This window comes from Ciconia boyciana, chromosome 5, assembly GCF_034638445.1.
Source record: "Ciconia boyciana chromosome 5, ASM3463844v1, whole genome shotgun sequence".
Lineage (NCBI taxonomy): Eukaryota > Metazoa > Chordata > Aves > Ciconiiformes > Ciconiidae > Ciconia > Ciconia boyciana.
Window position 1 is genome coordinate 16,365,085 of NC_132938.1, and position 25,124 is coordinate 16,390,208.

A 25,124-nucleotide genomic window follows, 5' to 3' on the forward strand; every position below is an offset into this window, starting at 1 on the left:
CTAAACTGTAAGACTTCCATTTCCCTCCTTACATCAGTGTGTGATTCCTGGGGGATATGATTACTTTTCTTGTAGTTTATGCTAGGTTGTGAGCTCACTCACTGTTATAAATGGGTTGTCTGTATAATTGTTACCAATTACATGCAAATTGCTGCTAAATGGCACAGACAGCCCATTTGTGCCAAATGTTGGTTTACACTTTGCTCTCTTTCCAAGACAGTGGGGAGATAAAAAAGCAATTGGATTGATGAGTGGGATGTCAAAATTTCTCTCCAGTTTCCATTATGCAGTTAAACATTGCTTCACCATTCTTTGACAAATACTGGAATATATCCAGAAATCACACTTCATTTTTTCCAAGATGGTGATCAAATACCTCCCCAAATCTGAGCAAGAAGTACCGGCTCTTGTTTATCCTCCATGTCAGATCTGCAACTCAGACACTACAAATGGGAGCTTGATATGTTTTCCTGCACTATCAGTCGGTATTCAGTTTGCAATGAGACTTGCCAAGCGTCTCCAGATTCTTTTCTCTGTTTCTGATTCATTATGGATCTGAGGAGCATTTGTTCCAAAAACAGCAACTCGCCGAATGTCAAGTAAATGCTCTGATCACACAACTGAACCACACTTCAACTTCCCCCCACCCTCCCCCCGCAACTTCTGTATCATTCATGCTAGGCAAAAGTATCAGAAAAGCAACTGAATATACGAGAAACACCTTTTTTCATTTTTTTCTTTTTAACTTGGGAGTGGCTTTAGTTTACACCCTTCACAATGGGTAGAAAATTTAAGAAACAACACTGAAATTCCTGAAAGAACTTTAGCCTCAAAGGCATTTATTTCAGTGGAGCCAGAATTTCTGTGTCAGCAAAGTATGCCAGAATGTATTTAGGTTCAAGTGTGTACTTAAATCATGTAAACTTCAAGGGAACTTAAATACACGCTTAATTTTGAGCATATGCTTAAGTGCTTTTGGTGAATAGTACTGAACCACAGCATTCACCTCTTTGTAAAGGCGAGAATGCTTTCCAAAGCAACATTTACTTCTCAGGGCACGGTGTGTGTCTTTTAAATCCTCCTTTGATGTTTCTTGGTCTACTTTGTTTTTAAAAGCTCACCAGAAATCAAAAAGGATTAGTAGGTCATGATCCTGCAAGCTACCTGGTATGGATCAGCCCAGGAAAGGACAGAAATGGAGTTTAGCCAGCAAAGAAAAAATGTTTGCCTGGAGCAGTTTGCAGGACCAGTTTCTGAGGCACAAATTAGTTAAGAACAGTTTGGTATTTTATTTTGTATTTATAATCATTACAATTCTAAATAATATTTTAAATAAGTAGAAAGCAGAATATAGGATATATAGCAGATCATAACAAGTCAAGATGATTATTAACGTGTATTAAACACCTTCACCTATGCCAGTGATACCTCATACAACATAAGCAGTTTTTTCCACTCGTCCTTAAAAGAAAAGCTTTCCTGAACCAAAGTATAGTTACATTTTGTTTTTTAAATGGAGACTTGAATTAATATTTTTACAAAGACATTGATTGCCAATATGACATTAGAGAGTAGAGGTAGACAAAGTCTTGAAAGTGAAATTAAAAAAAATCTGGATTCGTATTTCCTCCAGAATTCAGTGCTCTAAATGTGGTATCTGAGCAAACACAAGCTCTTGACCTCAAATCTATATTCTTCTCCAAGGTTCATCCACTAGGATAAGGAACGCTGTGTAGTGGTTAACTACAAAACAAACCTGAAATTGGTACCTTCTGAGGTTTGGTTCTGACCAACCTTTGAAACAAGATTGCTTTCAGTCAACTGGTTATTTCAGCACTTGACATCACCCCCACATAAAACAAGGCAAATGGCCAATTAGCTAACTGGAAGTTTTCCAGTTCAAAATGGTGCCAAAATGAACGAAGACGAAGTGGAGTAGAAAAAAAAAGTTTAAATTGGCTGAACAGTCAGCTCTCTATGGGAAGCTGAAAATAGAAATCGGTTCATGGAACTCAGGAGCTTCACTATCTTCTATTTGGGGAAGATCAAACTTCGGCATTTGCAAGTTAAACAGGGATCCCCAAGGCTTCTAGAGAGTACTTTATAAAAAGAGGTTTTATACAGGACCTGTGTATTTTGCAAATAAAACTGTAGCACATTAAATTCTAATCACATTCTATTCATAGCATCTGAAATCAGACTATAAATTTGCTTCCTACAGATAATTATCTGGACTGGAGTTTTAATCTCATACGTATGCCACTACCCCTATGCAAACATGGATGAATTTTGGCTTTTTCTTTTCAGCAGCATTCAGCTATTTTGACATTTTAAGTGGTTATGAGTTGGCTTTAAATGAAGACAGCCTAAAGAAATCAGATGATATGTTAAGCAGTAGTACTTGAACTACTGCTTAGAAAGAAAAGAATACAACATTGTAGAATAACCTCTTTGCTTGGGAAATAATGCTCAAATTCCAGAAGGAAAAGTAATCACATCAGCTTTGTAAATATAATTTCTATAAAAGTCAATGCTGCTTTAAATACATCTATCAGGCCCCTCATAAAAACTCTTAAGCTACATCAGAAATGAATGCAAGAATTCTAAACAGGAAAAATTCTCCTGCAGAAAATTTCCCATTATTATAAAACTGTTAATTATGTTAAGGAACAGCAACTCAGTCTTCTGTCAATGACAAAACATAAACAGGACAGTACAGTTCTAGTTAGATATACCAAAATTTACTTTGAAAAAGTTGAAGACAGCAAGTTATGGGGGATTTTGTTTTGCTTTCAGTTACAGCTGTTGGGCCAGCTCAGAGCAGTGATCCAAGCATGGCACAGGTACACAGCGACAAGGCTTCAGCACCGCCTGCTCTTCCCAGCAACACCTAAATCTTTGGTCTCAGATCAACACATGAAATAGGGACACCCTCTAAGCAGTACTCTCTATTACAACTTGTATGAAAAGGTCACGATCATCATGAAACAAAGATTACAAACCTTCTTTTGTGAAAAAGCAACCATATCCCTAACATAAATGTAAAACGGAAAAACATGATTTTGACTTATTTAAATTGCCATCATCATCAAAAAGCAAAATAATAGCCAACTTCAAGTATTACTATGATATTTTTCCTTATAAAATTATTATAATGAAATTTTGGCTACCAGGTTCATTATCACATGCATTTGCCAGCGTTTACTTTGACAAGCAAATTAGCTCTGCATTTAAAAGACGCCACCTGATCCAAAAGCCCTTTAGTTCCAGTGAAACCCAAACAGTGCTTTATGGAACAGGGTTTTTTGGTAAATAGATGCCTAATGGTGCAGATAGATAGCACCAACAATTTTCAAATTCCTCAAAAGAGCACACTTCACATAATATTTCTAGTGACCTTGTATGTGTCCTTTAAAACTTTTTTTTTTAAAGTTATTCTGGTTAAAAAGAAGCCTCGTGTGTTTTCATAACTTTTATGAACTGTCAAAAGCCCGATGTATTCAGAGAGGAGATCAAGAACTCGTTGCAGGTTCTGGCACTCACAGCAGCTGGTCATAAGGGCAAATACTTTCACACTGCTTTTTGTGAAAGAGATGCAATTTGACCCCACCAAATTATAGAACCACAAAAGATAAGTTGCACAAGTCTAATAATGCTTCAAATATGTGTTTTAAAAGCACTGGTAACCTAACATACAGCCAGACACAACATACCTACCGGTATCCACCACACCACATGAGAGTGACCCCAGCAAGGAGCTGAACTTAGAAACAGCTTTTAGCTGCAGAGCTGTTACTGAAATGATTAGTTACAACAGCTCCGAGCAGGTAGATCACTTCACCAGTGTGGATCTGTGTAAGATCAGGGCCTGAACACGTTTCTTCCCTTCATCTGGCCTCAGCTTCAGGAAAAAACACGCTTCCCCCCTGCCCCAGCCTGCTCCCCATGTCAATGGACATTAAGCATATGTTGCCTCACTTTTGGAAAGCGTTGCATTATTTAACTTCATTACTGTTTGTTGAATTGCTTTCAACCAGTTCTCACCTTGCAAAAAACTTTTAAGTGCGTTAATATGGCACATGCTTAAACTGCACCATACGTGAATCGTGCGGATCAGTAGCGGGACATTACTTACGGCAGGAAACCGGGCACAGGGCGGTGACTCACCTGCCTCCCCCTACACACCTCTCTGGCTAAATTTGTTTCTATAAATTTGTTTCCAGTCTCCAGAGAGCCCTTGCCTTCCCTGCAGAACAGCGTCTACTCCCTCTCTCCATGCTGCTTAATCCTCCAGAATTATCTCTGACCTTTCTGCTCAGCCTGGTGGAACTTGGGCCATACTGAGGGCAAAGGCATCCCTGACTCTTCAGCCGCAGCTGCTGCAGCACTTCAAAGGCAGCTACCACAGCTAAGGATTTAGACTGCAGCTGGAATCCGAAGGCTCAAGGTGGGGTCCCCAGGGCTGAGCAAAAAGAGCACAGCTCATCTGTAAGGATTAAAACGTGGACAGGTAATGGATCTAAATGGGGCGGGAAGGGTAGGGAAAGGCAGGGAGAGTGGAAGTCAGTATACAATACAGAAAATCTGAGGAGGTTAAGAGGGGCAGCAAAAGGAGGGGCTGGGGGCACAGAAGACAAGAGATTCCTGGTTAACATAAATAATATACATGTATGTTAGGGAGGAAGAATGAGAGCAGCTTGGAAATGTAAACAAAAATATCTTCAGAGGAGGTAGGGCTTTAACATAGAAAACGGTGAAAAGATCAATGGGAATAAAACACAAAAGGATGTACAAGTCAAAGACAGCTAGAAAAACAGGCACTGAGAATAAAAGACCGTGATGAGACAGAGACATAAAATCCATCTGTAAAACAGCTTGGACTGGGACATGTATCACAGCTTTCATACTGCAGGATTACCCCAAATGTAAAAGCAAAAGGTTTTTATTATTCAGGGTAATAATGGGCTTTGCATATCAAGTTATGAAAAAGCAATTCTTTCTGAAAAGTAAGATTACAGAAGTTTTTAAGAGAAAAACACTGTGGTTTTTAAGACCATGCTACATATTACTTGGGAAGCAGGACTATGAAGTTGACTCACATGCACTAGAGAAAGATGGCTCTAGCCATCTAGCTGAGCCAGGCTGTGCTCAGCTCCTCAGTGAGAGGGCAGTTCTCATGAATATTTGAACATATGGGCAGAGTTCAGGACACAAGCACACCATGAAATCTCAGGGTTCAAAAAAAAAAAAAAAAAACAACTTACCACATGCTTTGGAGGGCATAAACTTGTAAACTTATCAGCTACTTCAGAAAAACTGTTTGAACAGAAGTTCTCATCTGGGGTAGTGGAAGATAGTTCACCTTCCAGGTGCATTTAACCATAAGGTAAAGCTATGCAGTGGGACATGAACTCCATGGGACAGGAGCAAGAACACAGACCGTAACCCTAGAATAAAGAATTTACTGCAAATTCACACCTACCTTAGTGAAGAATAATTTCTCAGTATCTCAGCTTGTTTCTTAGAATTTCCCACATTTGAATGATAAAATATTACAACACTAAGTTATTACCGTGCAGTTATAAAACTATGTGTCAAACTATGTTGAATGGTTTAAAAATGAACTTAGCTTTTCAATGAACTTTGAATATACCAAAATAATAACAAATTGCACATTTTTGCCATCTGCATTGTTTTTAACGTAGTTTAAAAAGTTTTACTATTTTATTAAACTATTAATAGTTTAATAGTTCCAACTATTAAGCACCTGCTTGAACAGCTTAATAGGAACACTCACTTGAAGGACCTTATCATTTTCACTTGTGATATACAAGCTTCCTTCACTCAGCCTCATTAATTTCCTAAATCTCCAAATCTTTTCTTGTACTTTATAAGAAAACACATTCTAGAGTTCAAACAGGAAAAGATTTCTAGTTTGGAATCAAATTGGCTTGATTTTTTCTCTCTTTAGCTTTCTACTCAGATCTGCCAGCAGAGATCTGCATGTCTAAAAGAGACTGCTACAAAAGGAACAGAGGAGAAATGTGATGATCACAGAGCAGACAGCTTTTTATTTCTCGTTTACTCTGAACTAGAAAGAAAAGAGTACCAGGCCAAAAGTCATTCAGTTAGTTATTAAAAATGACTGATCCTAATTGATCTATCAACAGTTTCTAATGCATGCTGAATATATCACTCAACATTTACAGCCCAAACTGTTGATTGAGGCTCATCCATATTCATGAAGACATATGAGCATATCTACTACTGCAAGAAGTAATGCCGTAATAAAAATACACAAAAACACTAGCATTTTTCAGAGCTTCCATGGAGACAACTTGAGACTTCAGAAAAGTAATTGGTTTTATATTACAGCTTTATTTCAAGCACTGTTTCTTACTGGATACGATTTATACATTTTGCACCATGTATATATATTAGTGGAATACTTTCCAAATTATCCCTAGATAAAATATTACGTGCTTAAAATTACTCCAGCAATAGCTTTTCCAAGTTACATTTTGCTGACTGTTAGTTCAGATCACAGGAGAAAAAAAAGAGGAAAAAAATTTTAAAATGCTCTGGCAAAATACCCTTCCATGGTGATGCCTTTAAAAGTATTCTGAATGCAGGATTTCTTCATCCATTTTTATTCCAGTATCAGTCAAATAGATAGGAGGAAACATATAAACACTGCTTTATTTAAATATAATTTAAAAGAATATAGATCTTAATTTTTCAAAGTGTGTGGTCTCATGTTTGAATTTTGGACAGTCAAAAAACTGCCTGCTGCATCTCAACGTACAATGGTGCAACGCGTTTTTGAAACCTCTAATTGCATTGTTGGCGATGGTCGCTGTTAAAACAAAGTTTCTGGTGTTCCCAGAGCCTGTGTCAAGGTAGGAGGATCGCCAAACGTATCAAAACAGAGAAGAATAGCATGGTCATTGAACTGCACACATTGAGCTTCTAGGAGGATTAACGGTTCTTGTCACAGGCTCCTGACTGTAGTTGACAATATCTGCCTTCACCACCCTCTGTCATAAAAGAAAACACAGTAACAATCAGAAAATATAATCTTCATGCTGGCAAAGCATTCAACAGATATTTTACTTAAAAATTGGGCAAAACAGACATTGGTTAGGGCTTTTTTCATTACCTTACAGAAAGTCTTATCAGGTGCTAATTCTCATTCTAAATACCAGTTTATCCATACTAAGCAGAAAGAAATGCCTCGGTAGGTTTTCACAACACTACAAGTGAACGTGACCTTTTTGCAAAAGCGATGAATACATTTTTACTTCCATGAAAATTGTTTTGTATGGAAATAATAAAACAATATATTTTTTTTTTACGAAGACTATGGTATGCATTCTTTAAGAATAACTGCCTAAATTGTAATTGGAAATTGTACGTAAGTTTGTCTTTCTGTCTTTACTCCAAGCACTTTGCAGGAAAACATGGACAGAATTCAAAGCAAATTTCAGATAAAACCATATTTCAAAAAAGCTTTGATAGGCAGACTAAAGACTAAATTAACATAAAAAGAACCTCTGCATACCATAAATATTTATTTTCTAATACAGATCCAACAGATATTACCCATTCTATTTACAAAGCATTTGATAAGACTGTTGGTCTCTCCTATATGAGGAGAAGGAAATGAGATTCCAATTTTGTGTCCATTTCCATCTGAGGCAGCTGTGTAACATTTTGAATATACAGCACTGAAGGACCTTCCCAATACAGTAACATGAAGTATTTCAAAGTGTCTATGAACTATCTGGTTATTTGAAACACCATGTAATTGTACACAGAGTTCCAAATTAATATGTTAAGTATTACAAGCGCTTACAGATGCAAAATATATTTTTTTCAATAGAACTTATTGTAACAGTTGTTACTTCATGTACAAGCAATGCAGCTTGAAAAAAACCCCAAGGTTTCCATCAATACCTGAACTACTGCATTGAGCAGACTTTGCTCTGGCAGTTGGAAGTGTTGTGACGTTGGTTATCTTCTTCAGGATATTTCACTAGTTCTGCCCTGACAACATGCTGTTAATCATGTATCAACATAATGGATAGAGGGCAAGGAGAAGAATGTAAAAAGAAAAGAGAAGGAAAAAAAATTGAGAGATTGATCAGTAGTTGGAAAGAATGAATGACATAAAAAGACTATGCAGAAGCAAAACGAAAGTGCATTTCTTTTCAGGCCTTATGCTGATACAAGAGCCGCAGTCTAGCTGAAAGCATCACTATCAGCATCAGGGCTGCTTCTCAAGCTTCTTCAAGGACATGCCCTTTCAAAGCACCAAAGCGAAATATTCATACATGCAATCAACGAAAGTGTATTAAAGCAAGAGAAGGGACAGAATAAAAAGGAAGGCAATTCAGTGGAAGAAAAGATGACAATGACCTATTCCTTTAAGTCTAGGGTACTTAAATATTACATCAGTCAGCTTCCTATCAACAATTGTAACAAGCGTATTAGATATGCAATGGAAAAGATCCATGTGTACAACTACCGCATTAGAACTAAATAATAAAAAAACAGTGACATAAATTAACCACTTCACATCTAAGTGCTGCAAAGCTTTGATTTTTCTTTACTTCATATAAAAATAAAAGGCTCTCACTTTTCCCCATAAAGACAAACAAAACTGTTGAAAGTTTTCTCACTATTAATACAGTGTTCATGCAAAGGGGAGAAAAATTCATAGAACAATTTCAGCAAAGAAGTAACAGAGGAGGTAGGTCTGCTATGAAAGATACCCCAAACCAGTCTAATAATTTTTATTAAATACTTCAACTTTTACACAACACATTTTCAAGGTTAAAATGAATGGATAAATGAATAAATACTATTATTTTAAAGGAAACAATATATAAACTGGATTATATTAATATATAAACAGTATATGTTAAAGATTACCTCTGTAAATAAAACCTGTATGTCAAACAAGCAACAATAATTGAATTGGCTGGTAAGGGATTTGGATTTATTAGCTGCTGATGTACTCTTCTTGAGTTTAATTGATCACATTCATATTATCTTATCTAGGGGACAACACTCATGATTTACTGGACTCCTGGCCTGATGTTATCAAGGGAAAGGTTGCCAAATCCCATGTAAGGCGGTAGTAGGAGTTTTAGCATTAAACAGTGTTATCTGACCTCACAGGACCTAGTTTCTTCATACCAATCTTTTGACCAGAGCCGGGGGGGGGGACCGGCGAGTCTTGCAATCAGTAGGCAATTAATTGTTCCTCAAAACATTGGTCTAAATTCCATCCTGTAAACACAGGCAGGTTAGTGACCCATGCTTAGGCACGTTGTAGCAAGAAACTGACTATCATAAATGACGTGGATTTTCTAAAGGAATTTCATCTAAATAAGAGTAAAAAACCACCACTGCAACATTTCTTTTATTAACTTCACGGTAATTAAAAACGGGCTTTTTCGTATCAGTTTATGTCAGGCATATCATTGCCATGGTTCAAACCACTGTCAATAATGAGAAATAACCTTTCTTGGTGCAGGTGCTCTCAATTCCAGATCTGACTTATCTGCCAAACATTTTATTGTCCAAAGCTGGCACACACCCCCTAGTTTGCTGAACTGGCATTTAGTTCCAGAGAAAACTACACATCGCTTACAAATATGCTAGCTCTTGCCAATGCCAAGGAACAAAGCTGTACCCCATGCAGTTTTTACACTACAGTTGAAAGTAAAAAATACAGAAAGAAAAACATTTGATTAGTAAAGGAGCTATTTCCTCAAAATTCATCAGACCCTTGCGATTTAAAAGGGAGAGTATTTTGAGGACTGAAAATAAGTCAGCATCTGCAATTTTCTTACTTTGGAACTGTTCCACTTCAAAAACATGCTCTATTTTCAGTCACGCATAAAGAGTAATCTAGTTCTTTGTTTCACCACAATTTTGACCAAATAAAGGTTTGATTAACAGTCATCTCAGCATGTTAACAGACAAGGTTTAGTAGCTCTAGCTGAGATGATACTTTAAAAACTTACCACCCCCAAATGTCTGTCCTATTCCTCTGCTGGAGACCTCTGCTGCCAAAGGAGAGCTGGTGGAATGTAACGTGTACTTGCACCTCATCCGCTTCAGCACAAAGTCTGGCAGCTTCACTTAAAAACAACTTTCAGCAGCAGTTTAAGCTAAGCTTCTCAACTTCACCCTGCTGTGGCCCAGGTACATGATCACCTTCCATTTTCTCTTTCTGCTGTGGGAGTGATAAATTCCAGCAAAAGGGCAGTAACAAATAGCTTGGGTTGCATTAATATCTTAAACTGCTGCAGCTGTTTTCTAAAACAATGCATGGTAAATAATTCCATTTCTAAGGCTTGTTCTTGCAGTTAATTAACAGAATTTTGCTGTTAATTTGAAGGGGACCAAGAACCCCATCCACTTTTCACAAGAGCTTCTGCAGTTCTGCCAGTCATCAAAGCTCAAAAGTCATGAGCCAAGCTCCACATATTCATACAAGTTAAAATAATGTGTTTGGTATTCCTATTACTTATTTCTAACCACCTGTGAGTCACTTCTAAGATCTTCCTAGTGACTGTGACAATTATAATTAATTTTAAACACAAGAAATATGATCTTCAGGCATAAAATTAAAAATGTGAAAAATAATTTTTACAGTATTCTCAATATTAGACAATCAGTAATAATGAAGAAATGCATAATAAAACATAATTCACATATATCATTTCACTGTTGGCATTTTACACAAACACAGTATTTCACCTTATACTTTGTTACCACCTAGATTGAAGACATCTGATGTCCCCTGACAAACGTATTCAAGCAACAACCTTCTCATTTTTCAAAATGAGGAAACTTCACATTACACAAAATGTGGAAAATTCAAAGACATAATCCAGCGTGTAAGTAGTGCACATATGTAAAAACTAAAATGTATTTTACTCTTTGTTTAAAAATTAAACCTAACTCAACACTTGCATATTTACTGATTTAAGGACAAGTCACACTTACTATTGTATTTTTTTATTTGTTTCTTTATAGCATTTATCTAGCATCTATCTACCTACTTTTACAGTCCAATAGCTAGAGTATTAAATGCCTAAAAATTTTAAGGAACACATTCACATAACTGTTCCAGAACTTAAGGGAGCCCTGTGCCCATTTTACAGCTATTAAAAAAAAAAAAACCCAACACAAAAGAAAACAAAAAACCAACCAACCAAACAAAAAACCAACCACCACCACACTAAGGAACCTGTACCTGTCATAAAAAGTCTGTGGTAAACCAGAAACCTAGTAATAGCAACATCATCTAACACCACCTCCTTCCAGCCAAGAGACCAGCTCTGTGCTTTTGGGAAACAGCATCAACACATTACTTCAATTAGGTTTTTTCCACCGCAGACTAATAAATTTCTCTCAAGAAATGTCCTTCTATCCATCTCCCTGAGGATATGAAGGTTAAAGTTTTCCTTCTCCAATTTTATTTAGAGACTTTACCTTTCCTGTCTTAAGAAGTGACCAAGGTATTTGGTTCCATACAACAATGAACTTTAAGATACAGCTAGCAGACAGACACTCCAATACAATTCCCATTGGTTTCTCACTGACTTAAATTTGGGCAATTCCTATGGCTCACTCAAAATAGCACTCTGAAAGGAAGCAAACGTTTTACTGGTAACAAAGAACCATTGCTTGTTCAGAATAGATTGAAACTACGCTTGATTAGCAGAACCTTGCAAAGTCAGGCAGCCGCTTTCCGGCTCTCACTCTGTAGCTACATGCACAGCGTAGCACCACCACACAGTGACTTCTGCTGTACCTGAACAGCGACAATGAAGTTTCCTTTCTGTCCAACCCCATCTATCACCTTTGTTTCTACTTTTGTTGTTGTTCTTGGTTTTTCATTTGGTTTTGTGCTTTTTTTTTACCACTACAGCTTGGATTCACATTAACAGTAATGTGTGGGCCACAGTGAGTATTCAATTTATGCATATTAACTATTCATAGGCTATTGCTACTGCAATTTGCATAATATCAACTTTGTCTGACCCACATATTGCATATTCCATCGATCTGCTCAACAAAATTAAAAATCGTAATTACAATACTAAGGTAGGAGAAGCCTACTTAAAGCCGATACCAATTTGACATAGAAAGTTATGTACTCTCGAGTCAGGGCTATATAGAGGTTCTTACTTTAAAAACAACCTAAAAATAGACACTTTCTTTAGAAAACTACAATTTTCTGTATAACCCCATTTCTCATATTCTCTTTTTAATGTAAGGTATTTGCATACATATCCACAAGCTTACACCTGAGTTACCAGAACACACGAGCACACAGCACAGAGAGGTCTAAGACTGATGTTCCAGTGCTAAACAGCTGAAGAAAAATTAAAGAACTCTTTATGTGCTGAATTATTTATATGCAAATAATCATAGACCTCAGAACAATAGATGGATGATGCCTTAGTAGTAAAAGATCATTGAAAAGACACAATATTTCTCTACCTATAAATTACAGCTTTTCAACACCCCTTAGCTTTTCTTGTTAGGTATGCACTATAAGTATATTTTACCATTTTACTGTTTGCAATACAGTTTTCTAGTTAACCACTTCAACACAGATTGTAAACACTGCTGTGGCAAAACACTTTCAGAAATTACATATTTATTGTATATTTCAAAAAGCAGGAGACCAAGCTGTACATAAGAAATGTTTTGCCTTTCTTTTAAATAAACTTGTTAACTTATTTTGTGGTACTTGCTTAATGTTGGTAGTAACTAGCAGTTCCAGGATATTACACCACTAGAACAGCTACCTTTTGGTTCAATAAGTAAATTTAAAATAAGCGTATTGTAATCTCAAACGTCATTCTATAGTAAGGGTTGCCTCAGTAGTATAGCCCCTTTGTTTTCGAGGTTTCTGAAACTGGGTTTGTATAAAATCTTTTTGGTTTAAACCTATGCACACAGTCTTCCTGGCAGGAAAATTATTTTTAGAAGCAGGAACTAGGAAGGAGGTGGTAAGGGAAAAGGGGTTCTATTAGTCTTGCTTGACTGCTTATTTGAACAACTAATACAGTTTTGATCTCCTAACTTCCACTGATAAAAACTAAGTGACTTCCAACTCTAGTAGACAGTTAAGCACGTAGTCACATTTTAATTAATATAGTTATAGCTCAAATTTTTAAAAACAGTGAAAACATCTTTTCCCCACTAATTCGTAAGGTCATAAAACAATGTCCTCATCAGAGCTATTTTGCTTACATCAGTTACTGAACAGCACTGAACTGCAACAAAGCTCTGCTACAGTTCAGAGCAGGACACACAGTAGGGTTTTGCCATGTGTTCACAGTGAAATCACTACCTGCACATCCCTAACTCACTGCTAACCAATATAAGAGAACGGGGGACAACCTTCTTGATGACCTTCCCACCTATTGCCGGAAAACATTCTCCTCTCTCTCAGCCCCTTCTTACTGCAGAGGAAATGGCAGAAAATCCCCAACACTCATAACACAGAGAACAAAACACAAAATGCAAGGGTAGAAACTATGCAGCTCCTTTAGAGGGAGATTATTTGGGACTGGTACCGTGAGAAAAATAATTGCAGATGCCAGGGAGCCGTAACAGCTACCCAAACACATGATTCCGCAGGTCTGCCTGCTGTTAAGAATGGGTATGCTGAACCAGAATAGGATTCATTTCTCATCTGCACATCAGAATAAAACGGGAAATAGTGACTACAAAGTCAATGTTCCTTCCCCAAGGCAGACAGTCACTAGTGAGGAAAGTATTCTTGTCTGGTATTATACAGGCACACAATGAAAACTAAAATCTGAAATTAACCAAACACAGGATTTGACATAGTCAATTCCTGACTCTGTCACTGACAAATAATATTTTTTCCTGTATGACTACAATGAAGATTGATTTAGAACATTTCCCGTCACAGAAGCTTATGCCTTCTATCACTTAAATTTATAGTGTTCTAAAATGAAATTTGTTTTTAAATATGTAAAGAATGAAAAATGAACAATTATCATAAAAACTGTATCTGACATCAATGTACAGCAATTAATGTATATATTAAGAGTGTCTTCTATGATATCTATAACTATAGAGGTTTTAATTTCTAAAACAATTCTAAGTACTATTTTTAAACAAATGGCTCTCAAACTGAAGTTTTTTCCTACTTTTTTGAACATACATTTTCTTTTTTCAGCAAGTTTATCATGATTGAGAAATAAAGAGTTATTATATTAAGAAAAAGCTGGTGCGAAAGTAAATAATTGTCTTCAGAATAACAGATGCAGCTTGTTTTAAAGGACAATTATTAATTTGCAATGAGGTTTTATTTAATACTAAATAAAATACTAAGAAAAAACATGTATTTGTGGAAAATCACCTGTGATTGTTCCAATTCTGCTTTGTTTAATTTGATGCCAAGTATGTCAGCAGCAATTCTCTGAAAACAGAGGAAGACCTATGGAAAAAAATTAAATTGCATTTAAATGATTAAAAACAGACATCCCTGAGGTTCTTTCAAATATATCAAACCATTCTTGAACTGTCAACAATGAGATATACAAAATTATGATCTGTGCAAAACAGATCTGAGAATAACCTCATCTGGTACATTCAATTTTGTTTAAAAATTGGAGAAAATAACTCAACAATGGTACAAGGAATGAACAGTATGCTGGATTGTTAAGCAACACTTCTACTCTGCCTCCAGAGATCTAAGTTTAAACAAGCTTTTACACAACCCACCTCTCAAATACTACTCTCGGTGCTATAAAATATGAATAAGGGTATTCACTAATGTTTAGCACAAAAATATATTACCAGTGTATTGTGCAATAGAGATGTAGGTTTCTGAAATGGAGAACAGCAGAACTGTGCATCAACATCACCAAAATCTCTACTGCACACATTTAAAAAACATTAGCAATACGAAAGCCAAGCACTGATACATTTGTTCTGAAGAGTCTTGCAAAACATTATGAGTGTTGTACTGAACAGAAGTTATCTAGGAAACAAGCAAGATGGTGTACAGCATGCACCAGCCTAGCAGAGTTAGACTTTGGACATGGTTTGACAGATAACATGGGGTGGCCACCCTATCTTAAATAACTCCTTTACTTCATCTCAATCCAGTCCACCCATTTTACTGTTTAGGCAGCTACATTTTAAATGAGACTAAAGAACACAACAGATGTTAAAGACGAGCAGCTTAAGCTTGCACTGCTGCTGAACACTGTATTGTCAAGCTACGCGTTATAGTTTATCTACATGGTTATTCGACTAAGCTCACAGTCTAAACTACTAACAAGCATTGCTCTTCATCATGCAGCTGCCACCCCCAAAAGGTAAGGCCTGTGTAAGTGCTTTTAGTCATTTTCAATGAAAATTTAAAAAAAATACCATTTACACAATCTGTTCTTGTACCTGACATGGAAACTAGTAATGAATTAGTGGCACAACCAACAAGCCACGGTAGCTTCCAAAATAATTTCTCTTTCTCTGAACTACTTGGTCTAATACTGGTCTATTCTACTAGCATCCACACAGCAAGAAAGGAAATCCTGAACAGGCTTACTTCTTCTGGAGACCCACTTTAACCCACACCAGGCTCTCAGGTGTACTGAGCTAGATCACCTACCATGAGGATGCTTTGTGCACAAAACGTCAGGCATGAATTCAGTGCTTTAGTTATGCAATTTGATGCACAGTAAGACAGTTAGCTATACTAAATCTTTCATGAAAGTTTTTCTCCCCTGAGGAGACTTTTGGGCTTTTTTTCTATGTATATAAAGTTATCTTTTGCAAACAAGTCTGTTGGAAAGATCTGAGGTACGCAAAACAAATCACTTAATTTATCTTAACTGAGTATTTAATACTATTCTAGTCTATATCCACAGTAGCAATGGATAGCCTCTTCTTAAATCACTGTCTAGGGTAAACACCCTGTCTTTCCTGCACAACTACCTGAATACATGAAGGTTTTGAAAGGCCAGTGTGCGGTAACAGTGAAAGAGTTAATTCAAATCTATACTGAAACTAAAAATGAACTACTGTACACTATACTTCATACCTTCTTTTGTTAGTAGATATTTAAACAGAGATTTCTGGGTAATGCTTTCTAGGTATGTTCAGATTTACTTTTGTTTTTAAACAGTAAGTTTAAAAGTACAATCAGTATATATAGTAGGATGCTGCTGTAATTCATGAATCAATTAAAAAGATGTAATAAAGAGTCCTACATAATTTGTAATGTTAAATATATCAACCTCATAAAAAGAACTGCTTTTTCTTCCTATTACCAAATCCCACAAAAAGGTAGTCTCCTTGAGAAAGGAATACATTTTATCAGATGCACACTTCATTGACAGAAGTATTATAAAATTTTTCTTGTTCTAGCATAAAAAGCTTGAATTTTCACACTTTAAACAAAAATTTATGCCAAAGATTTAACACAAACTATAAGGAGAATCAGGATTCACTGCATTTGTAACAGCAGTATTGTTAGACTTTACAGAATAACTATTATCTTTAAAATTAGGCAGTCCAATGTAGAAGTTTCAAAGGTCTTAAAACAACAAGTGATTCCATTTGTGTTACAGAATTATACTTCCGTATAATTGAACATGGTCTTACTGTTCAATAATGTAAAAATAAAGTAAATTATATTGTCATAAATAGGAGATAGATACAGGACTGTTTTATGGGAATGACAAAGTCATTTGGCATGTGACAGAAATAAAGCAAAACAATACAGTGTGATTTAATTTGACTGATACAGTCAACTGAAAAAGAACCTTTTCTTCCATAGGCTTCCAACTAAAACAAATAACCCAGTTAGCTCAGAGTCAAAAGATTGTTCAAAAATGTGCTCTGCAAAGCATTACAAATACCAGACTGTTCAAATTTCAATGGACCTGCAGAGGGAGTGTCTCTCATGGCTCAGGACCTGTATTAAAAACTTTGATCACAACAGGGTCTTGTGACATTATCAGCTGTTGAAAGTTTCTATATTGATGGTCTATAGATGGGACTCCACCTGGACTGAAGGAATACATTTAATCACAGGCTGATAGCAGAGATCCAGCTGGTCTCAGTTCTCGTGCTGATGTATAAGCTAGACTGTTTCCATATTAAAATCTATACCTCAAACTGCAAATCAGATGAGAAGCCACTGTAATTAATAAAGAACATATACACTTATACAAAGATCTGTTTTTCACACAGGTAGGCAAAAAGGACCTGCAGCAGCCAAAGTTCTCAATGGTTTGATATACGAAGTATAATAAAATTGCTACATCATATCGCAGAATAGCTTTCTTAAAAGAAAAAAAAAACCACCCCCCCCCAAAAAAAAAAACCACCAAAAAAACCCCAACAACAACAACAAAAAAAACCAACCCACATCTACAAAGTTTTTATTTTTCTTACTTACAGAATCTCCTGTCTTGGCTGACACAAAATGGCTACTGAAATTGTTTTCCTGACAAAATCGTTGGTGCTTGTCAACTTTCACCGTGCGCATATGCTCCAAGTCAACTAAAAATAAATTGAAAAAAGGAAAAATTACTACAATGGAGCCCATTTAGTTACCTGTCTTAGAAATTATTCATTGGAAACACAACAGATGTAATCTTTTCCTTTACAGATGTATGCAAATACAAGTTTCTTTCTTTTTATAATCATTTGTCAAAACAGAAATAACTAATTACCTCAGATTAATTTTATTCACAAAACTAAAATGAAGCCACAAATAAAATTATACGGTCAAATGCAACAAATTCATATCTGAAATAAACGACAAATTTATTTCTGGATACACACAAGAAATTTGTAACAATTTTACTGCTAACTACATACAAAAACCTGAGACAGAACTACATTTTGAGCATTCTGTTTGTAAGCATGATGTGTATTGGACATTCCAGTGTAACCTAAAGACTTTTACAAAACAGAGTTCACCAAGCACATCTGAATCTACATATTTTTTCTAAGTAAAAAATGTAAATGAGTTATAAAGAATTTTATTGCAGAACATGGTAGAGCAAAAACATTCGCTATAATAAAAAAAATTAACTGAGAAAAAACATTGACGCTTAGTTACTTGTATATGAAGTTTTCAATTCCACAAAGATACGGTTCAGAAAATTAAAAACAGTAAAATGAATATTCAAGAGTCACACACATTTTCGTTTTTATCATTTTACAACCACTGGAAGCAGAGCAAAGCTTTCAAATGGTATTTTATGTTGAAAAGCACTGGTTGCTTCCAAAACAACATGGAACTCAAGTCTTGCACAGGTTTTATTGTGTACATTCCAGTTTGTCCAAATCTGATCCTAAGGTAACTGGAAACTATATTGAACAGTTTCTCTTTTTATTGCATTACTGTTACTATAAGGGTGTTGACTCAATGCCGCCAAATTATAAGGCAAATATATTCAGAAGGATTTAAGGACAACCAGGCTCTTTGAGTCAATACAGGAAAAAAAAACTTAAACTGATTTCCTGAGGAAGGGACCCAACTGACTTGTAAAAACTTGTAAATTTGCAAATCTAGTAAGCCTGCATAATAGTGTCATTTGATTATCAGCTGAAAAAATGCTCTCCTACTACATAAAAGGCTTTATTTTAAAATGATATTGGAGGTCTTTAATTTGCAGGCTCTGGAGATTTTCTCTTGGAGATTTTTAGTCTAACAGGGGATTCCTACACCCCATTTATACTGCTTACCTTGGTTAATGTGGAGTTTTTGCCACATATTACTGTTCCTTGCACATCAGTAAGGCCTTGTTTATAAGAACAGGCCTAAAATCATCCAGTTACCACAGGCATTAATTTGTGAAGGACTAAAATACTAAGCTATTAACACTAATGTTTGTAGTACAGTTTTTCATAATACTAAACACAGAATATACATTTTCATTAAAAATAGGAAGAACAAATACATTTACCAACATAAAACCCCAAAGTCGATAACAATTTTGTTAAAAACTCATGCAGTCTGCATAACAGCCACTTAACTTTTTTCTCTGAAAAAAAATACCAGAAGAGAGCCTCTGTTGAAACGCTTTTAAGAATAAAATATAGCATACTGCCTAAAGCATATCATTATTAACTATTATTTTTACTCTTCACATATTAGCTGTAAGTGCAGCTTGGAAAACACAACAGTGAGAGTATTCTTTTAGGAAAAATAAATATATATTTTCTTTATTTTTATTTGACGAGCTCTTACAGGAACCTTAACCCTACCTCCAAATTTCACTCACTGTATTTCTTCGACTATACCCAAACTCCAAAACCCTACACACAATTACAATATAAATAAACAAATAGATAGATAGATAGCATTTACACTGTATCCCTCTAAAATACCATGACATGCTTATGTAAGTCCATAAGGACAAGCTCACAGGTTACAATCTCTCTCAAACTCTCTTTCCCAGGAAGGAAAGAATAGGGAGTGGAAGAACGCAACAGCATGCAAAAAGGTTGATGAATTTTCAGGAAGAAAGTGCCACTGCCATATTGGAAATCATGCCCTCAAATGCCTCCTATCTTCTATTTGAAGAAACATCAAGAATCATATATGGTCAGTGGAGCATATACTTTACTACGGTAGAGAAATTAAAAGCCCACAAGATCCTAGAATCTAACAGACTGGAAGTGAAAAATCAAGGTGAAATTATGTTTCTGAATTTTGTGTAATTCTCAGTCCCTCTCCCCACTTACAAGTATTTCACCTTGTGCCTTCTGAATTATGGGCAGTCTGCTGTGAACTGTACAGTTACTGTTATGCTAGATAACTGCCAGGTAACTGTCCATGTGCACACTCTCAGCCCACAGTAAATGCAAGGCAATTCATGTTACATTAGCTCTCAATGAAAGAGGGCACAGTTTTAGTACAAGAAAAGGGTTTCAAGCGTTAATAAATATTTAACTATAAAAAGTTGCAGTTTGCAGTCAATGAAAGACGACTATGCTAACTAAAATTACTTTGCATTGCCACAGGCTAAGGGCACAATCATAGACAGCTACTGAAGATCAGCTAAAATACAGCGAATAGTTACCCTCCAGTCCTTTTTTTTTTTTTTTTTAACATCTGACGTTGGTCAGCTCAACAGGCAGAATTCTTAGCACAACAGGAGATAAGTCTTGTCCAGATTTTATTTAGACACCACAGCAAAAAGACTTTAAGGAGGGATTTGGAGGAGAAAAATGATTTTCTAAAAAGATGTTTATAAGGAATGCAGGGACTTTATAGAAAGAAAACTAACAGCTGGCCAATGTGGGCTGGTTTGATGAGCCAATTAACAGCAGGAATAGATATCTTGGGATGAAGGATGACACTAGAATGCACTTAAGCCATGAAAAGTTTAAAGGCAAAGACAAATAAGTTTTGGATAGAAAGAAAGAGAATCAGATACATAAATACAGTTTGATTTTACAAAGCAGGAAAATGATCTTGCAGAATATTCTAAATGACTAGATAACATTGCATTGGCCAAGAAAAAGGAATTACTGAAATTAAGATGCAAAATAAGAACATTTAACTGTGGTAATGGTTATAATAGGCCATAGCTAACAAAGGTCTCAAAGAAAGAATCTGCGAGATTTGGACACACATCAAACACAAACATTTAGAGAAAGGCCCAAAGCGAAGTTTACGTGCCAGATGGTACAGTCATCCTCCTCATCTGAAGTGAATGACAAAGACAACAGCAGGGGAAAATTAATAGGTCCATTTTTACCAAGTAGAATTTAAATTGATGGCTAGAAATTCACAACGGGATGTCTAGAGACACAAGGATTTTAGTCTGAAAAGTGAAAAGAGATTTAACTATTTGCAAACACTGAATCACTAAAGCACAAAAATGTTACAAACTGGTACTTTGGATTAAGTGCTTGGATACAAACTCTGCTATCAACCTTAATAAACTATGTTTTCTGATCACGAAAAGCTAAAGCAACCCCAAGATGTGTAAATTTTACAGAATGCAGAGAGAGCATTTATTTGATCTATCATTTCTAAAATTCTAAAGGTCTTAAAAATGGGACCAACAGGAATGGCAGTTAAGTAGAAGTCAGCAAAGCAACAGTTAAAATGTCAAAGGAGTACAAGAACATTGCTAATTCCTTGACTATATGGGAACCACTTAGTATATTTGCATTAAATGGAATACTTAAACAAACCACATGAAAACTGAAATCAGGAGAAGCAGAGGGACATTTTCCTGATTGGCCTGAAGAGGACAGAAAAAGGGGCTCGTCAGCCCCCAAAGTCATTTTGAAGTCCCTTTGTAAGAAAAAAGCATCCACAATATGGGCTGCTGCCATTTGCTCATTTTTATGCCTGAAATACACACTAAAAAGCTTGTGTGACAACTACAAAAAAACCACACGGTTGCCAGATATTCTCCAAAAATTATCTCAGTTGTCTTAGTTGCCCTCTTCTGCAACTCTGTTTCTACCTAAGTAGTCAAGAACTCAACCTTTTGTTTCTCCAAAATCAAACCAAACATTCACCTTTAAGCTTGTCTGGTGTGAAGAGTCATTTCAATTAAAGCTAGCAAGACAAATTGCTGCTCCATAACTAACAGATCTATACACGTTTGTATGTACAGGTATCCCATACAGATACTGGCACAGTAAAAATACATTAGGAACTTCAGGAATTCAGACATGACTTCCACCAAGCCAGACAGATCCAAGTGAAAAACCTCACCTCGTTGATGAAACCAGAATAGATCAGTGTCTGCTGTAGCAAAAGCTGGTAAGGCTTCCTAAAAGACTTGTTTCTCATGAACTCTGGGGAGTTCAATTTTGATTTGTAGGTGAGACTAAACAGAGATCTGGTGAGGTGAAAAAAGAAAACAGAATCTAGGAGACAAGTATGAAACTCCCACAGAAATCCCAAAGATACTCCCTGTAAGGCATTCCTGAAGATGTAAGAAAAAAAACAGGTAGGAAGAAAACTGCAGAATATATGTAAGGAAAAAGATGAAAACACCATCATGGTCACCTCTGTGGAGAGCAAGAGACATTTCAAAGAAGACACGGACAAAATAGTCATTTTAAGTTAGGACCAGAGAGATTTGATTAGATCACATCTTCAGGTGATTTATACAAACAACATTTTCATTATCCTTTGAATTGCTGCTATACATCACTTATTTGCAGTGAAAAGCTGATAGTGCTAACTCAAAATGGAAAAGGAAATCGTATTTTAAATGACTGCAAGGCTAGATATCAAATGATAGAAAAATTCTGAGCGAACACTTGAGACAGTATAAATAATTATTCAAAGTCAAAACTCTATATAACTTTACTTGTAATATTAAGAGTCAGTCACTGAAATTTTAGTTTATTGGGTAGTAGCAAGGGAATAGAAAAACACTAGAAAGTGCTAGATAAAACACAAATGGGTGCTTTACAATCTACCCACACACAGCCAATTCAATACCAATTCAGTCTTGATTGAATAATTCTGCTATTTTTGACTTGAGACTCTGAAACCACTAATGGTAAATGAATTAATGCCATATTTGTTTCTCTCACACTATTTAGAGATATGTACCATTCCTTTATGACAAAAAAAGGCTTGCAACAAGCCACATAGCACCACTGTGCGGGGATAAACGAGCATTTCCATTCCATTACACCATACGTATGTGGAAAACCAATAGTCAAGCAGCTTAAATACTACTTTAGCTCACCTGCTTCACTGAAATGAACTAGAACAAATACAATCAGCTCGCCAGAGTTTGCTTCAAGGAATAAAGTGTGATATCAAATCCCACAGCTGTATTGTCTTAAAATTAATTACATAAAAATGTGTGTAACAATTTACCAGAGTAATACAACTGGTACAAACTGAAGCCAGTATTTTAAAATATGTATAATCAGTTAGAAGAATGATGAATGTTCTGGTTTTGTAATCTTTCAGAATGCCAAAAATGTAATAATAGTGTACCTTCATTTAAATGTTGTCTCTCAAGCCTGATTACAGCATGTACTCTAAAAAAAACAACAGAACATCATTTATGCAGAATGTAAAGGCTGCTACTCATGCTATTTATCTCCCTTTCCCACAGGGCTGCCAGTCTTTTCTTTCAATAACATCACTGGAGAAGAACTCCATGTAAAACTACAGTTTTTTAAAGTCAGAAAGCATCCATTTTGCATGAATCTTCCTTTCAGGTAATTCTGGAAGAAACACAAATATATTAACTTGTACAGGTACTTCCAGGCAGCTGAAAAAATAGCAACAGTACTTGTTCAGAATGGCATAAACAGCTGAGTGGCATGCATAATGCATGTTAAGCAAGTCTGAATGTTTAATAGTTGTTGGCATTCCTCCTCGATCGTGAGATTACACTTGCAAACTATAAGGCACTATACAGTCATTTTAGATGATTATACCAGTGATAACTAACCTAACCATTTTCTAAACCATATGTATGAAAAGAAACGTGAAAGAGAATTCAGAGAGAGAATTTCTTTCAGAGAATTTCAGCAAAGGGACACCTCTCCACCCAAATCTGACGATCTTTCACTTTCAAAGCTTGCAATTGTAATAACTGTGAGGGAATCTGTTACAAAGGGGCAGCTGTCCTATTTAAGCTGAACTTTTTCTTTTATTGATAATTACAGTATTTGCTATTAAAATTGGTATTAACACATAAATGAATTTACAACTATCTAGTTTTGTAGTTATCATGCATATTATAACTATTTCATATTTTAATATAATCAAGGGTAGTTTTAAAGTTTTAAGTAAACATCTATATTAATCTACGGTACTGCACAAAAATATATTCTTTTATAGTATGCTGTGAAAAAAAGAAATATAAATCTTTCTGCAAAGTATTTGCAGCTGTTCACACAAGGTATACAATTACATAATGTTTAAATAATGAGCTATCACGATTAGCCCACACAGACATGACAAGTAAAATGCTTTAATAATTTATTAATTTGATTTACATGTGCTTAAAATTATGTACATATTTTCCCTTCTGAAAATACTCCAGGTTCATAAAAAAGGGGGCTGTATATGATGATCTCTTTTTCATCCTATTTTTTGGTAATATTCCAGACTGATTTCTTAAGACCAAGCCTAGCTTGAGCACCTGAAAACCTAACAGAGTGATGAAGACAATACTGTTATACAGCAATATCTTAATGCGGTATACACTGCTCAACAAGCGCAGTCAGTTTAATTTCAGAGTGTGAAGGTTCTGCTTCTCCCATGCATAAGCAAAAGTGCACAAAAAGGGGAATTAAAAAAATGGGATTTCTCCAAGATGTGCCCAAATATCCACTATTCTAAAGAATAAAACAGAAATCATGACTAATACTGGGAGCAGCATTCTGGATAACAGGATTTACTGCCCAGTTTATCAGATCTCTGCCCCACAGCACCTCAGCAGAGCATAGCTTGGCAGGTCCCACAGCTCTGGCCACAAGGAACCCCTCTCAGGCCTCTTCTGCCATAAGCAATACTACCCAGTTTTAATTCTAATTCTGCCATCACTCCAAAGAAAACAGAAAAAAAGCAACAAGAAAACCTCCTTAGCTTTTTATTGCTCAGCTTACCAGTAACCTACTGCTTTCCCACTAAAAGATGGAGCAATGTCATTATGCCTTAGTTTTTAAAGAATATTTGAATGGGTTACTTAGAACTTCAAGCAAGTGCACTTTTCATTTTCTAATTAGACACAAAGGTTCTTTCTGTGCAAATTAAAAATTCATCTGATATAACAAATATCTGATGTTAATAATAATCTGATATAACAACATAACCAGAATTATGCAGAAATAATCATAAGTTGATTTGACAACAAATTGTACCAAGTCTGCAGTAATACCAGACTTTGTGTATTACCCAGCTTTTTAAAAATCAGTTTTGATTTGGTACTTTTAAATTACTACAGCACATACTTCTCCAATATTCAAACCTAAATGTCAGAGTGCAAACTGCAGCTTTTTGTAGTTAAATTTTTATTAATACTTTCAATCTTTTTCTCTCACTAGAATTGTATAACCGCCAAGAAAAAAAAACTCTTTGATAGAAGTCC

At 35.7% G+C, this 25,124-nt stretch overlaps 1 protein-coding gene across 3 annotated transcripts in view; it reads right to left on the minus strand.

The window, feature by feature from the left end:
• Positions 1-6,051: 6,051 nt before the first annotated feature.
• RAB28 (RAB28, member RAS oncogene family) overlaps positions 6,052-25,124 on the minus strand; it is a 67,265-nt gene continuing 48,192 nt past the window's right edge. Inside the window, exons 5-8 of one of the 3 annotated variants that reach the window (XR_012042695.1) lie at positions 17,477-17,580; positions 14,426-14,503; positions 10,035-10,246; positions 6,052-7,037 (exon numbers count right to left, since the gene is read on the minus strand). Coding sequence is in view for 2 of the 3 variants with exons in the window: in XM_072862712.1 (XP_072718813.1) it covers positions 7,962-8,057; positions 14,426-14,503; positions 17,477-17,580 (278 nt within the window). In the remaining variant the exon portion in view is untranslated. The other 2 variants (XM_072862711.1, XM_072862712.1) reach the window with 2 other exon arrangements.